The 13,774-nt window shown below is 57.8% G+C and overlaps 1 protein-coding gene across 1 annotated transcript; it reads left to right on the top strand.

The window, feature by feature from the left end:
* The first annotated feature begins 3,854 nt into the window (after positions 1 to 3,854).
* VOLCADRAFT_74714 (uncharacterized protein) lies at positions 3,855 to 9,117 on the top strand. The gene is made up of 9 exons (XM_002950620.1): positions 3,855 to 3,914; positions 4,603 to 4,743; positions 5,233 to 5,332; positions 5,597 to 5,725; positions 6,101 to 6,183; positions 6,705 to 6,835; positions 7,120 to 7,264; positions 7,913 to 8,183; positions 8,509 to 9,117. The coding sequence occupies exons 2-9, from the start codon at positions 4,690 to 4,692 to the stop codon at positions 8,883 to 8,885; spliced, it is 1,290 nt and encodes a 429-aa protein (XP_002950666.1). The 5' UTR covers positions 3,855 to 3,914; positions 4,603 to 4,689; the 3' UTR covers positions 8,886 to 9,117.
* The last annotated feature ends 4,657 nt before the right edge of the window (positions 9,118 to 13,774 follow it).

Genomic DNA, 13,774 nt, shown 5'->3' with positions numbered 1-13,774 from the left:
CAAATATGAGATACGCGGTACCTTTTGAGATTAAATTTAGCCCGAGAGGCGTTGATGTGACTTTGGCCTCGGTCAATTGAGGCAGCCAAAGATGTTTGTGCTCATACGATTTTTGTTGGCTACAGGCGAGATACCTTGCGATAGAGAATTATATATAGTACCTATAACGCGTTTCAGCCGGGAGAGGTATTATGTTTGGTCCGTTACACACGCACACACACACGGACAATCCTACAGGTCGGGGCCCCCCTGGGCGCTTCGCAACCTGAAAATTTTTCAAAAATCAAACACAGAGTTCAAGTCCAGCACGCGGTCCTACGGGCCGCAATAGAGGGGCTGCAAGCCACGTTTTTTGGTCCAATTTTGGTCATTAGGGACCCGCAGCCGGGGCCTTAAGCCGAATTTCGGCCGCGGGTACTGTGGTATAGACCCGCAGTACCCGCCTTATTTGCCGACCTCTGGACGAAAGCAACTTGTGCCCTCTTTGGCATGGCACAAACCAGCTTTCCACGCCTGGCCCTGACCTCCCTCTCCCCCGATTAAATTATATTACATGACATTCGGCCATTAGCCCTCCGTCTCTCCCTTTCCTTCCAAACCCACCAACGATCTCAATCCGTGTGTTGTAAATTATGCCGTACCATAGCAAAAGAAGGCAAACGAAGCCTCCTTCCGGAGGGCGGGAAACACAAAGTGACGTCTGAATGGCCACCGGGAGTTCCCCGGGTATAGGACGAAAATGGCAGACAACACGCGCACGCCTGACGCACATGTAAACGTGCGGCTGCCGCTGCACATCCTTCCATGCTTGTCTGCTCCATGTGGTTCATTTTGTTACTGAAAAGACAAATTACTCAAGCACACAAAGCGCATCACCTTCAATGATCCGCACCATCCCCAACAACCACCACCATCAGAGGGCCGGGCACAACAAACCTCATAGCCTTATTGGTAAAGTTGTTGTCGGTTGGTTGATTGTTGGTTGGAGCATTTGCGGTACAGATCCCCGAACACACACAACTTTCATGATGCGTTTGTGTCACGGGCTCGAACCGACAAATATATTGTCGCAGGTAGCAGAGAATCTGTACGATCCGTCAGGTTTGCCAGATCTTGTTCTGCCGTATCAACTACCACACTGTCGTACTAACTGTCGTCATCATGATACACAAATCAGAGACAAGACAAAGAGACAACCCCCAGTCGGTCGCCCGTTAGCGGAAAAAGGCTCCCGTATTTCGTATCCGCTTTTAAGGAGAAAGCGCGAGTGACGTACACACCCGCGTTCGAGCCAGTCCAATCTGCAACATGTATGTCGTCACAGACATACAGACATCCCAGCTGCGTCTTGTGGTGGAAACGGCCCCTTCCCCAAACCCCAAGCCCACAAATCCTACCATCCGTTCCGTCTGCCTCTGCTACTGCCTGTGCTGCTGCAGCTGCGCCCCCCTAAACCCCTACCTCCTCTAGCTCCAGAGAACACACATACATACACACGCACACACACAGACACACGTGTCGAACGGACGCCCGTCAGCGATGTAGCACACCACCCAGTAGCACGCCTCTACTCCCAACACGCGACTAGCGCGGACTGCAGCCTTTCGCGTGTTTCCGAAAGCGCCACACAGCATCAGACCCAACTACCCCATCTGGGTCGCTTGCGAGCATATCATCCATTGATCTCATCATTGCAGCGAGTGCGGAGTCCAGGGCGGCTGCGCAGGTCTCAAAAAACCTCTTGTCCCATTCCACTGCTACGCTGGCGCACCCTTCTTCCGTCCCCTTTCAAATCCCCTGCACAGTTTCAGGTTCCTTGCAGTCCGTCCAAAGAAGCGGACTCGAGTACTCCTTGCAAGAGATGAGCGCGTTCTCACTCTTTTGGCGTACTGCTGTGCAGAGGTCTACGACGCGCATCTACAACAGCAGATGCTGATACTCGGCGTTGATATCGTCTTCCACCTCACCTTTACCACACAAGATCGTGTCTCACATGACCTGATTCAGCTGTACTCCGAAGGAAGGTAAGCAGGCGAGCAATTGCATCCCAGTGGAGAGGCATAATTAATTATACAATGCGTTCATAATCCATGCGGCAGTCAGGCGCGGGGCAGATCGACGCTTCTGGTTATCCTACATGTCCATTTCTGCCGCGCCTGCCGGTGCCCCCGTTCTGAGTTTTGGCCCATTGTCGGGTGCGCCCATGCCAGCTGCTGCCTCAGCATCCCGCTGGTTGTGTGGCCGTGGGGTCGTGGTGAGCAGCTTGACCCGTCGCTTGTGCGGCCGTTCGCCTTCGTGACTGGCGAGCGCAGTTGCAGAGTTGAAGTATTTCCTGAGATCGGGAGACAAGGTGTAACCGGAGCGAACCGACATGAAAAAATTAGCGCAGGAGGGTTTCAATGTGGCGTAACAAATAAAGCTCAGGACGCCGCCGCTGGCAACAAAGAGAAAAACCGGAAGCGCGCCGATCGGGAAAGATATTTGCGGGGCAGCGTGGCAGCGCATTAAGCATGCTGCTTACGACTGCTGGTGAGCTCCATCGCAACTGCGGCGACAGCAGGTCCGTTGGCAGGCTTTACTCACCCGCAAGGTACGCAGTAGTGCTTCCCAAAACCTGGGACATCCTCGTCAAGCTCAGCCCTGAGGACGTAATATCACCAAAGAAAGCGCAGCCCGTAACAATGGCAGCCGAAGACAGACCTAAATGTAAGGCTGAGCCGCCGTTGCTGATAAATATGAGACAAAGTGAATAATTTGCACGAACGCACTTTGCCGTCGTCCCCATAGGACCGGTCTTGCCATCGTGCACAAGCGCAGGCGGCTTCCGAACGTCCTCCCAAACTTGGTCGATATGCCGCTCCTGAAACTGGCCACGCCTTTGCTGCTTATATGTTTTTCGATGTTTATGGTCGCCCCCAACTTTCCGCTTGCCGATTCCACCCATTCTTTCGCACCCGTGGGCGTGTGAGGGTAATTGATTTTGTGGGATGTAACCTGATTCAATCGAAAGACTTTTAAAGGTTTAAGTGAAAGCTCACAACTACGATGTATCTAGGAGCATAATGGCGCTTAGTCGAATTGGAATTGATGGTACGGCAGTATCGGCCTTACATAGTGTGCGGTAACGCATCCTTAGGCTTTGTGCCATTCGTACCATTGGACCGCTTGGATTGTTGTGGACTGTAGATATTACACGGCGCAATAAGTACTCCCGGATAATCTTCTAGCTGTTTGCAAGCGTGCCGCGGACCTACTGAGCTAAGCGCTGATATAGAAGTGGTTACTAATCGTCACTTTGTTTCCAACGGCACTGCGCAAAGGGTGCTGTGCCTTCCTTCTCTGCAAGCGCGCTCAATCAGTCAGCGCATCTGCGGGTGCAACTATTTCTGCCCAATCATTAATAATGACAGCGACCTGTACGCTAGCATCGCATGAGGATACGCTCATTCTGCCGCCCATTCCGTCCAATGATGACCTTTCGACCGATCCTGAGGTGGGACCTGCCTACACGTATGAACTGTACCTCCTTGACCGCGCTTTAAGCTTGTCCTTGCCATCGCAAGCATGTTCTGTCATCTGTTTCGTGCATCGCATGCTAAGCTTGAAATAAAACTTTTAGAGCAATCAAGTTGTTTACGCGTACAACGGCTTTCGTCTGACTGCCCATCCGCTGCCTCACATTACTTTCAGCTATACTTCTCATATTCTTGCGGTTTATGTTTTTCTCACCTCCCACCGATACCCTGCTGCTCGCCTCCCAAAGTCAACCATCCATCCACCCTAACCAACGCAACCAACCCTTCCGGTTGCGTGCCGTCTCCTCTGTTGCAACACTCACCTCATGACAGATCTGGGACGTTATCATTGTGGGTGGCGGTGTTGCCGGCTCGGCCCTCGCCTATGCCCAGGCCAAGGTGATTGAACTGACTGAGATCCGAACTGTCAGTTTGGCAGCTCAGCGGATCCAGATCCAGCTGGGACTTGTCTGAATTACGAAACGGAACTAAGCCTGATACTAAGCCTGAACTAAATCACCTAAACTGAGTTGAGCGGATCTCTTTTAGCGGAACGGAATGCAATTGACGTGGGTGAGGGCTGAGGCCCCTCCCCCGACCCCGGAAAAAAAGAGGAGCAAAAGCGGGGGGGGAGGGGGAAAGGGTTTGGGCCCTCCTTGAGCGGCACGGGGTGAGGGGGTTTTACCGTCCGTGCGCTGTCAGCGCACCTAGGTTTCCCGACTACCTGACATGCGTGGCAGATGGCTTCTGGCTTCTAACCAGCTGCTTCCCACGTGGTTCCTTTCCTAACACATACATACATACATATATCAAAAATGCATACACGCATCCCTTGCATCAACAACTTGGCATCGCCAACTCCCCGCCTCACGCCCATACATCACCTCCGGGCCGACAGATGGCAACTCTGTAATCCCCCTTCCCTCCCCCCTCTAACCCTCCCGCTCATTCTCCTCTATCCCTCTCCCTCCCCCCGGCGGGCCCCCCCCGCCTCTTGGTCAGTTCTACTCTTGGTACACTCTTGCCCTCGCAGCAGCTTCACTCGTTCGTGATTCGTCTCCCCCCCCTTCCCCCCCGCGCCTGCCAGGACGGTCGTCGGGTGCTGCTTCTTGAGCGGGATCTGTCCCAGCCGGACCGCATCGTGGGGGAGCTGCTGCAGCCCGGGGGCTACCTGATGCTCAAGAGGCTGGGCCTGGAGAGCTGCGTGGACGGAATCGATTCAGTCAAGGTGCGGGGTGGGGCCTTATGACGTCGGGGAGGGGAGACTGCAGCGTGGGGTTACGAGTGGGGATACGGACCCCGGACATGGGCCGGGGAATGCCGTATGTATGTGTGGGGGAGAGGAGAGAAGGGAGCGAGGAGGGGGTATAAGATGGGGTTAAAGTGGGAGGGAGGGAGGGAGGGAGGGGGCCCTGAGTGGCAGAGGAGAGGGAGGAGGGGAGAGGACATCCCTGCAGCCGGGGGACTGCATGTGGCGGACGGCAGGGAGGGAGGGGGGCAGCGCTCGGCGGATGGGGGGGGACAGAGCGTTGGTCTGTGGCGGGAGGGGAAGGTGGAGGGGGTTACGGAGGGGCCACGGGGTCCCGAGTAGGAGGAGGGCTAACGAGCATGGCTGTTGGTGTCATGACAACGATCACCACCACCACCACCACGGTACTGTATGGAATTGCAGGCCATTGACGTGCCGTACTGCCCCAAAATTGGCACGCGTCTGTAGGTGTACGGCTATGCGTTGTTTAAAAACGGTAACCATGCGGTTGTTCGTTATCCGATCGAGGGCTATTCGGCTGACGTGGCGGGGCGCAGCTTCCACCACGGTGTGTGTGTGGGAGGGGTGGGTGGGGGGGTCTTTACGTTTTGAGGTGGGGGGGTGTGGGGGGTTGCAAGGACGACGTGTATGTGTACGTGCTGATGGAGGTAGGGGTAAGGACGCCCGTGCTGGGTTTAGCCCTGTACGGCAAGGACTACCTGTCCTGGGTTACAAGGTACACCCTCTTAAACTCCCCCCCCCCGCACACACACGCACCACATGAACCTCAATCCTCGGTCGCCCCCTTGACATATCCCCCGGGGGACCTCAGGCCGCTTCATCCAGAAGCTTCGCGGTGCAGCGGCCAGCTGCCCCAGCGTTACTGTACGACAGGGTCTGGTCAAGAAGCTGGTCAACGGTACGGCTGGCAGGGCGAAGGCGTGGGCGGGCCCTTGCGCTCGTGTGGTTGGGCATATCAGTGTCTTGATTAGCCGGGGAGTGGGCTGTGAGGGGGCTGGGGTCGCATGTCGATCATATGTTCGCACATACATACATACATACATACATACATACATACATACATACATACATACATACATACATACATACATATCACACGGCACCTCTTCCCCGCATCTCTCTCTCCCTGCCTCCGACCACATCCACGTTCAACTTCCTGCCCCTGTCCCTGTCCCTGCTCCAGACAAGGGTGGTGAGTGGCAGGAGGGCGAGGTGGTGACGGGGGTGGTGTACCGCCACCTGCCGCAAGCCACCAGCAGCAGTAGCAGTAGCAGCAGCAGTCGCGACCCGGGCGCTACTGCCACTGCTGTTCCAGTTGACAGGTCAGCCAAGGCGCACCTCACCATCGTGTGCGATGGCATGTACTCCAACTTGCGCCGACATCTGTCGACACCCAAGGTGGGTGGAGGGAGCGGGGTGTGGGCGAGGGGAGGGGCGGGAGGGAGGGTGTGTTTGGGGGGAGAGGAGGGCATTGGGATGGGAAGGGAGGGTGTGCGGGGTGCTTCATGAGGAGGGTGGGTGGGAGGGGGTTCAGTGGGGCGGAGTGGGGTGGGGGTTACGGAGAGGGCGGCTTGCGGGATGAAGGGGAGAAAGGAGTCCTGAATGTAAAATATTTACCAACATCCCGCAAAACACTTTATTTGTTAAGTGTTTATTTATAGAGTGTTTGTTTTCAAACATCCACTCATGCAACCAACCCGCCTGCACGTGGCCTTCGGAGGTGGTGGAGGGGTAGAGGAGGACGGGGGCCCCCTTGGAACTTGGGGGGCTCCCCCCGTCTGACTCCCCACCCCCGACCCTGGACCCTCTCTTTGCTTGTTGCATGTAGCCACCCTACACCGCACTACCCTACTCATGATCGCAACCGCAGCCCCACTGCCCGAGCCCTCTCCGCCCCGTCCTCCCCTTCCTCCGCCCAGATCGCACACCCCAGCTTCTTTGTGGGTCTGTTGCTTAAAAAATGTCAACTGCCAGTACCTAACCACGGCCATGTCGTACTGGCTAAACCCTCACCCATCCTCTTCTACCCGATAAGCTCCACCGAGGTCAGGTAGGTGGTGTGTGTGTGTATGTGTATGTGTGTGTGCGTATGTGTGTGTATGTGTGTGTATGTGTGTGTGTATGTGTGTGTGCGTATGTGTGTGAGAGAGAGAGCGTTTGGGGGCAGGGTGGAGGGGTAAATTGGGGTTAGGTTTGTTGTGATTGGCGAATTAGCATAGAGGATTAGGACCCTCCGATCCCCCTGCCCCCGCTCACTCTCCTTGACCTGTTCCTGTCGCACTTCCTCTACCATCTCCCCCGTCACCCCCCCTCCCCTCCCCCCTCCCCTTCCAGGTGCCTGGTGGATGTCCCCGGCGAGAGGCTCCCCTCCGACCTGCCCGCCTACCTGAGAGCAACGGTGGCGCCGCAGCTGCCCGACCAGCTCAGACCCGCGTTCCTGGAGGCGCTGGAGAGGCCCGAGGCGATCAGGAGCATGCAGGTGGGGGGGGAGAGGGGAGGGGGGAGGGGGGGAAAGACGAACCACGAACGAGTGAAGCTGCTGCCAGGAGGAGGAGTGTACCAGACGTGTGTGGGGGGGGGTAGAGGGAAGAGGGCGTGTGTGTTTTGATGTGATCTGCGTCGCGATGCGAGTGCCATGCCAATGGTTGTTGCGATGCTGTGAGGTGGTGTTTGTGGGTGCTGGGGCGGCCATTAAGTAATACGGAGGGGTGCGGGTATGTGGCATGATAGTGACAGTCAGGGCCGATGTGTACTTGTATGTCTGTGTGTATTTGTGCATCTCCCCTATAATTCCCTCCCACCCACCCCACAACCTGTCATCCCGCCGACTTCTTCTGCTTTGGATGCACATCGGCAACTGACTGGCACATTCCTTCCTTGAAATTAGCCCTCCCTTCTTCCGCCCTCTCCCATTTCCCGAGGTCGCCGCCTTCAAGAACGGCTTTTGGTCGGTTCTACTTCTGGTACACTCTTGCCCTGGCAGCTGCCTCGCCCGCTCGTGGTTCGTCTTTCCCCCTTTTCCCAACCTCCCAACCAACCTCCCAACCTCCCAACCAAACCCCCACCCCCACCTCCCCAACTTCCCCCCAACCTGCGTTACCCCCCACCCACCCACCCCCACACACAGAACAAGCTGATGCCCGCCGCCCCCCTGCACCAACCCGGGGCCCTGTTGCTGGGAGACGCCTTCAACATGCGGCACCCGCTCACAGGCGGCGGCATGACGGTGGCCCTGTCCGACTGCTCCCTGCTGGTAGACATGCTGCGGCCGCTGCCCACCCTGGGTGACGCCCTGGCCACCGCGCAGCGCACCGCGGACTTCTACACGCGCCGCAAGCCCCTGTCCGCCACCATCAACACGCTGGCTAATGCGCTGTACAAGGTCTTTTGCTCCACAGGTATGGCTGCTGGTGGGACGGGGGGGGGGAAGGTGTTTGGGAGGGGGAGAGTAGGGGGGAAACTGCGGCCTAAGTCGGTGCACGTCATGGGTATCTATCTACACAGGCACGACGGAGTGGCAAGTGGCAGGTTTATTGCTTTGCATATTTACTGCTGCCACCCCATATCTGACTCTCTATCTGATGTTGATGAAACACCTCCCTGACCTTGTCTTCCCCCGTTTTTCCCCCCCCCCCTCTTCCCTCTTCCCCTCCGCACGACCCCCCACACACCCTTCCCCCCAAATATCCAACACCGCCGACACTTCGCACTTCGCTGTTCCAGGCGACCCCGCACAGGAGGAAATGCGACAGGCTTGCTTTGAGTACCTTGCCCAGGGGGGCATATGCGCCGCGGGCCCCATCTCCCTGCTCTCCGGCCTCAACCCCCGACCTTCCGTACTGGTGCAGCATTTCTTCATGGTGGCTCTGTTCGGCGTGGGTCGCCTGCTACTGCCGCGCCCCTCCCTCCGGGGGATCTACATGGCAGTAGCCTTGCTGGCGGTGGCCTGCCGCATCATCTTTCCGATCATCGCTGCGGAGGGCGTAAGGGCGGTGTTCCTGCCGGCATTGGCTCCGAAACCAGTCGTGTGTGTGGCGCCCAATGGCACGGTTAAGCGATCCACGAGCTTGGGAGTGCTGGCCGGGGTGACCTCGCCCTAGGGCGAATACGTGTCGTTGAAAGGCCCTCTGATGGACCTGATTGGCTGGTTAATTGGTTGGTTGGTTGGTTGATTGGTTGCTTGAGCTGTCCTGCTGCTGCTGTTGTTATTCTCTTGTCTTGGTTGCTATTGTGAAAATGCGTTGTTAGTGCTACTGCCAATTTTGTGTTGGTGCTAGAAGTGCTAGTGCCCGGGGAGGTTTGGGGGATAATAGCATGTAAAGGGGGGGGAGGAAGGAGGGGGGTTTCTGAAGGTACTGAGATGGCGCCGCGGCCTTATCGCTCCATGCTCGCGTCGGGCTGCTGCTTGTTCCCTTGTATGTATGTATGTATCGGGGTGTATATCGGGGTGCGTTCATATGTATGTCTGGGGGGCAAGGCACTCTCTCTTGCATCTTTTTCTTTGTGTAGCTCTCAGGAAAGAGAAGGGGCGGGAAATTGCACTGCTTCGAACCCTGTCGTCCACTTCTTTTGGCAGCGCAGTCAGTAGCACACATTCACTCACACAAGTACACACAGACACAAATCCCACATTGCCCAGCTGCCTGGGCTGGTGGGGTGGACCCCTTGCGCTCGCATACCCACAGCCCCCTGTGCTCTTGGCCAAACTGGCCAATAACAACCACCCGCATCTGTGCATGAGCCCCTCCTCGTAGATTTCCTTGAGTTTGATGAGGAGATGTTTGATGAGGAGATGTTTGATGAGGAGCTCGCTGAGTGGCCTGTTTAAGGCCGCCCGCCAGGCTGTTGTGAGTGGCGGTTGTGGCCTGTTTAAGGCCGCCCGCCAGGCTGTTGTGAGCAACGGCTGGCAGGTCCTAGAGTACTGCCTGCGCGTCCATCAGGATAGGCTTCCCAAGCCTTTAAAAGCCTCTGCTGTTTATCGGTAACAGTACCTCAGATTCACACGTTTACACCCAGGCAAGGGGCTATTGGTGGCAGGTCTCGGACCTCCCGAATACGTGTAACGGCCATTGACTCTTAGTCGTGTCTGCTAGGTCCTTCAGGGAGATAGCGTCTCGCCAACAGGAATAAGGTCTTTTATAGCGCCGGCAGCAGCAGCAGCAGCCGCAGCTGATTCGTCCCTGAACCGCGGCTACGATCTTACCTTCGACGTTACACCGTTCTCCCTGGCTGTAGCCAATAATATCTATCAACCCCAGAAAAGTCGAAGCTGCCACAACGATATCTACATATCCCCGCTTCCCATATCCTCCAATCCTCGCCTCCCGTTCCCACCGGGTGCCTGTCGTGCAGGTGTCTGTCGTACGGTAGCACATTGTTACCGTTTCGCCCCGACACAAACCCCCGTGTCCGTTAGGTGCCTCGTCTGGGGCCCGCCCCGCACGCAGCTGCTTTGCCACGATATCATGTGTAGCTCATGGACGGAAAGAGGAATTTGCCATTCTGGTTGCAAGTTTACAAGTTCCGCACGAGTGCGGGGGTGTCCGTCAAAGCCAAGGGGGAGCCCTGGACAATCTATGGACGAATCGCTCAAATCGCTCCAGGACCGATATCGACATTTTGCTACTATGTTATCTGGAATGAATGGAATATTAATGTTGTTCAGCCGCCGAAGCTTCTACGTGTGTGATCTGAGGATTACGTTTTGTGGAAGTAGGAAATCCGGAGGCGTTACCCCAAATGAGGAATGATACTATTGAACGTGTATGGCCGAGACTGGCTGAGAACGATCGCCTTTAATTAACCCATGCGTGGCGATGCGTGCGACGCAACGCAGGTTTGACTGTAACGCGTGGTGGCGAGCGCAGATGGGTCATCGATCGATACGCGCGTGGCTGGCTAGATAGCGTGTGCTGGTAACCGGCGGCAAAGCCAAGGGCCGGTTTTAGGAGAACCATCTCACGCACAACCCGCCCGTCGTCATGGAGAACAATAACGATATCTAGCTTGACGAACGTTCTGATCTTTGGCACGGTTACTGTTCGTCACTTAGACTAGGCAGGGCGGTACAAACTTTGCAAGACACAATGATAACCTGGGCAAATACCGATTTGATGGACTGCTTGCTTGCTGCGGCATGTATTTGAGGGTTGTGTGTGACGTGGTAGTAGATAGTTGCTACACAGGGCCATGGGGTTACCGGTTACCGTCCAATCGTAACAGTAACGACTAGATGCACATGCATCCGCCTTTATTGCTTAAAACGTACGAACACATACGAGAGACCTGAGGAAAGGTCTGCAATCGGGCAATGTATGTATCCTGTCTTCACGCCTGTTTGATGCCCGCAAGCATGCGCAAACGGCGCGCTGCCGTGCTAACCGCTAGGTCACCACATAGCCTTTAGGTGGGTTAATATGCCAAGCAGCTGAATACGTTTTGACGATTCTTAAGCGCGGTTTAAGCACATACCGCTTCTTCGCGGGCCAGCCCCAATGGCAACCGCGGGCAGGCCGCTCACGTTAGGAGACCTGGAAAAAATGAAAGCTTCCATAATTGGTGAGGTGAAGTCCCTCACCAGCCTAGTTGCCGACCAGCTGATGGCAAATGCAGAAGAATTGCACAAAAGGGCTACACCCTTGGGAAGAAACTTACTCGCTTCAGCACAGACGTCATCTTACAGATCCTCTGTTTCAGATCGAGGTGCCCACCTTGGGACAGATATGATGGACAGGCCCGCCATGACCTTCCCATCGGCGTCGGCCGCAGCGTCCCAGAGACGGCACACAGTAGTCCCCTTTCCGACACAACATTATGCCCCGTTACTGACCTGTGACGACCTGGAGTCTCTCCTGGCACAACGCCTCGAGCAGGATCCTCTGCTGCCGATGCGCTGGGAGCAAGAGCTCCAGCGGCGTCTCCGGGCGCAAAGCCCCAGTCCCGATTCCAGCCCAGTGCGCAGCGGCGGCGGATCCTCCTCCTCCGCCACGCCTCTCTCAACCTGCCCTACCTCCCCACTCCTTGGACCCCGCCGGCCGCCCTCTGGGCGGAGCCGCCTCAGCAGTGCCGGCGCCGGCACTGCTCCGCCCTCGTACTATCCTGACGCTGACTTCGCCGCTGCCGCCGCGGCTATTGGGAGCGCCGCCGCCGATGGCAGCTGGGGCCGGAGCTCCAATCCGGGCGGCGGTCCTACTCCTTGCGTCTGTTCGCCGCCACGAGACTTATGTAGAGCTGTCAGCGGCAATGATGACGGTGACGGGGGCGGCGTCGCCGCCGCTGCCGCCGCAGCCGCTGCCACTTTCACCACGGCAGCTCCTAGCTTTGCTCCAAAGCACATGGCACAGGCCTTAGACAACCTCTCTGACCGCCGCCGGACCGACTTCTACTATTCACGGAGCGCCGACAGCGCTAGCCGCCTTGATGCGGCCGCCGCCGCTGCGGGCGGTACGACAAGCAGCAGTGGAGAGGCATCGGACGAGCTGTACGGCGAGGATGAAAGCAGCCCCTCGTACTGCGACAGCTCCAGCAACTGGTCCTGGTTGGACCCGGCGGAGCTGAGGGGCCGCACTGACCCAGGGGTCGCTTTGAAGCACGAGAGTACGGAGACGCGCGGCGGCGCCGCTGCTGCGGCCGCCAGCAGCTACAGGACAACAACGCCAGCGGCGGCGGTGGCAGGAACAGCAGGTGTGACGGCGGCGGCGGCGGGAGCAGCAGCCGCTGCAGGCGCCGACGTGGTACCAACAATGCTGCCGTACAACTCATCCACCGCCGTCGCCGCTGCCACGGCCACGGCAGCGTCCAACCCAACCGAGGATAGCAAACCTACAGGAACCCAGCCGGCGCGAGATTATCAGTTACAAGGCATTGTACGTCAGTTGGCTGTAGCTCAGTCCAGCAGCGCCGCCGCCGCGGCGGCGGTGGGCAGTGCGCCACCGCACCCCCACCCCCCACCTCCATACAGCGTCACGCACATACAGGCATCCGACGGCCCGCGTCTGGCTGTGGAGGCGGCGACAGCGGCTCCGCGGGTGCATCCGACGGCCCTTGCTGCCGCCACTGCCGCGACCGCGAGATCCTCCATTGGCGGCGTCTTCTCTGTCAAGTCTATTTACAACCCGGTGTATCTGCCAGATCGACAGCCGCGGCAGAGGCAGGAGGGGGTGCAGCCGCCGCCGCCGCAGCAGCAAGTGCAGCAACCGCGGGAAAGGCCTCCGCAGCTAGGCCAGCTACAGCTACAGCTACAGCACAACTCACCTCCAGCAGCCGCCGTCACCGCCGCTGTGGCTGCCGCCGCGCCCGCCGACATCTCGTCCTCGTTCAGGTCATCCGCTGCCGCCGCCGCCGCCGCCGGTACTTCTCTCTCGTACATCAGCACGCGGGAGGTGGCATCCATTTCGAACAGCTTCCGCAGCAGTAGCAGCAGTAGCAGCACCACCAGTCGCAGCAGTAGCAGTTCGACCCGAGGGTCACTGATGCTGACCTCCCCCTCCCCCTCCCCCTCGACCTCCATCTCCCCCACCACCTCCTTCAGCGGCATGGACGGGAGGACTGCGGCCAACAGCCCGTGGTACGTAAGCACGTCGAGGGACAGTCGTTGAGATCTCTACGGAACGGTTAGCAGCAGCTGCGCTGTGGCAGTAGCTTTAGCAGTAGCTGTAGTAGCTGGTTGCCGGATTGGCGGGCCTTGCGGTGGACTGGGACGACGTTATGACTTTGTTGTTGGTGTTCGCGAGGAGGGGGGGAGGGAGGGAGGGAGGGAGGGAGGGAAGGACGCGGCGCGGGTGGGACTTGGCCGTGAGCTGGCCGACCGAAGGGAAAGGGCGAGGGAGGCAGAGGGCCGCAGGAGTCAATGGCGTCGGGCAGCCCCTTGCAGCGCGGCACAGCAGCAGCAGTAGCGGCAGGTGACGGTGACAGTAGCAGCAGCAGTAGCAGCAGCAGTAGCAGCAGCAGTAGTAGCAGCAGCAGTAGCAGGAGTGTGCAGAGTCCCGGA

Source organism: Volvox carteri, assembly GCF_000143455.1.
Source record: "Volvox carteri f. nagariensis unplaced genomic scaffold VOLCAscaffold_19, whole genome shotgun sequence".
In the NCBI taxonomy this organism is placed as follows: Eukaryota; Viridiplantae; Chlorophyta; class Chlorophyceae; order Chlamydomonadales; family Volvocaceae; genus Volvox; species Volvox carteri.
This window is presented reverse-complemented; position numbering and strand designations above follow the sequence as displayed.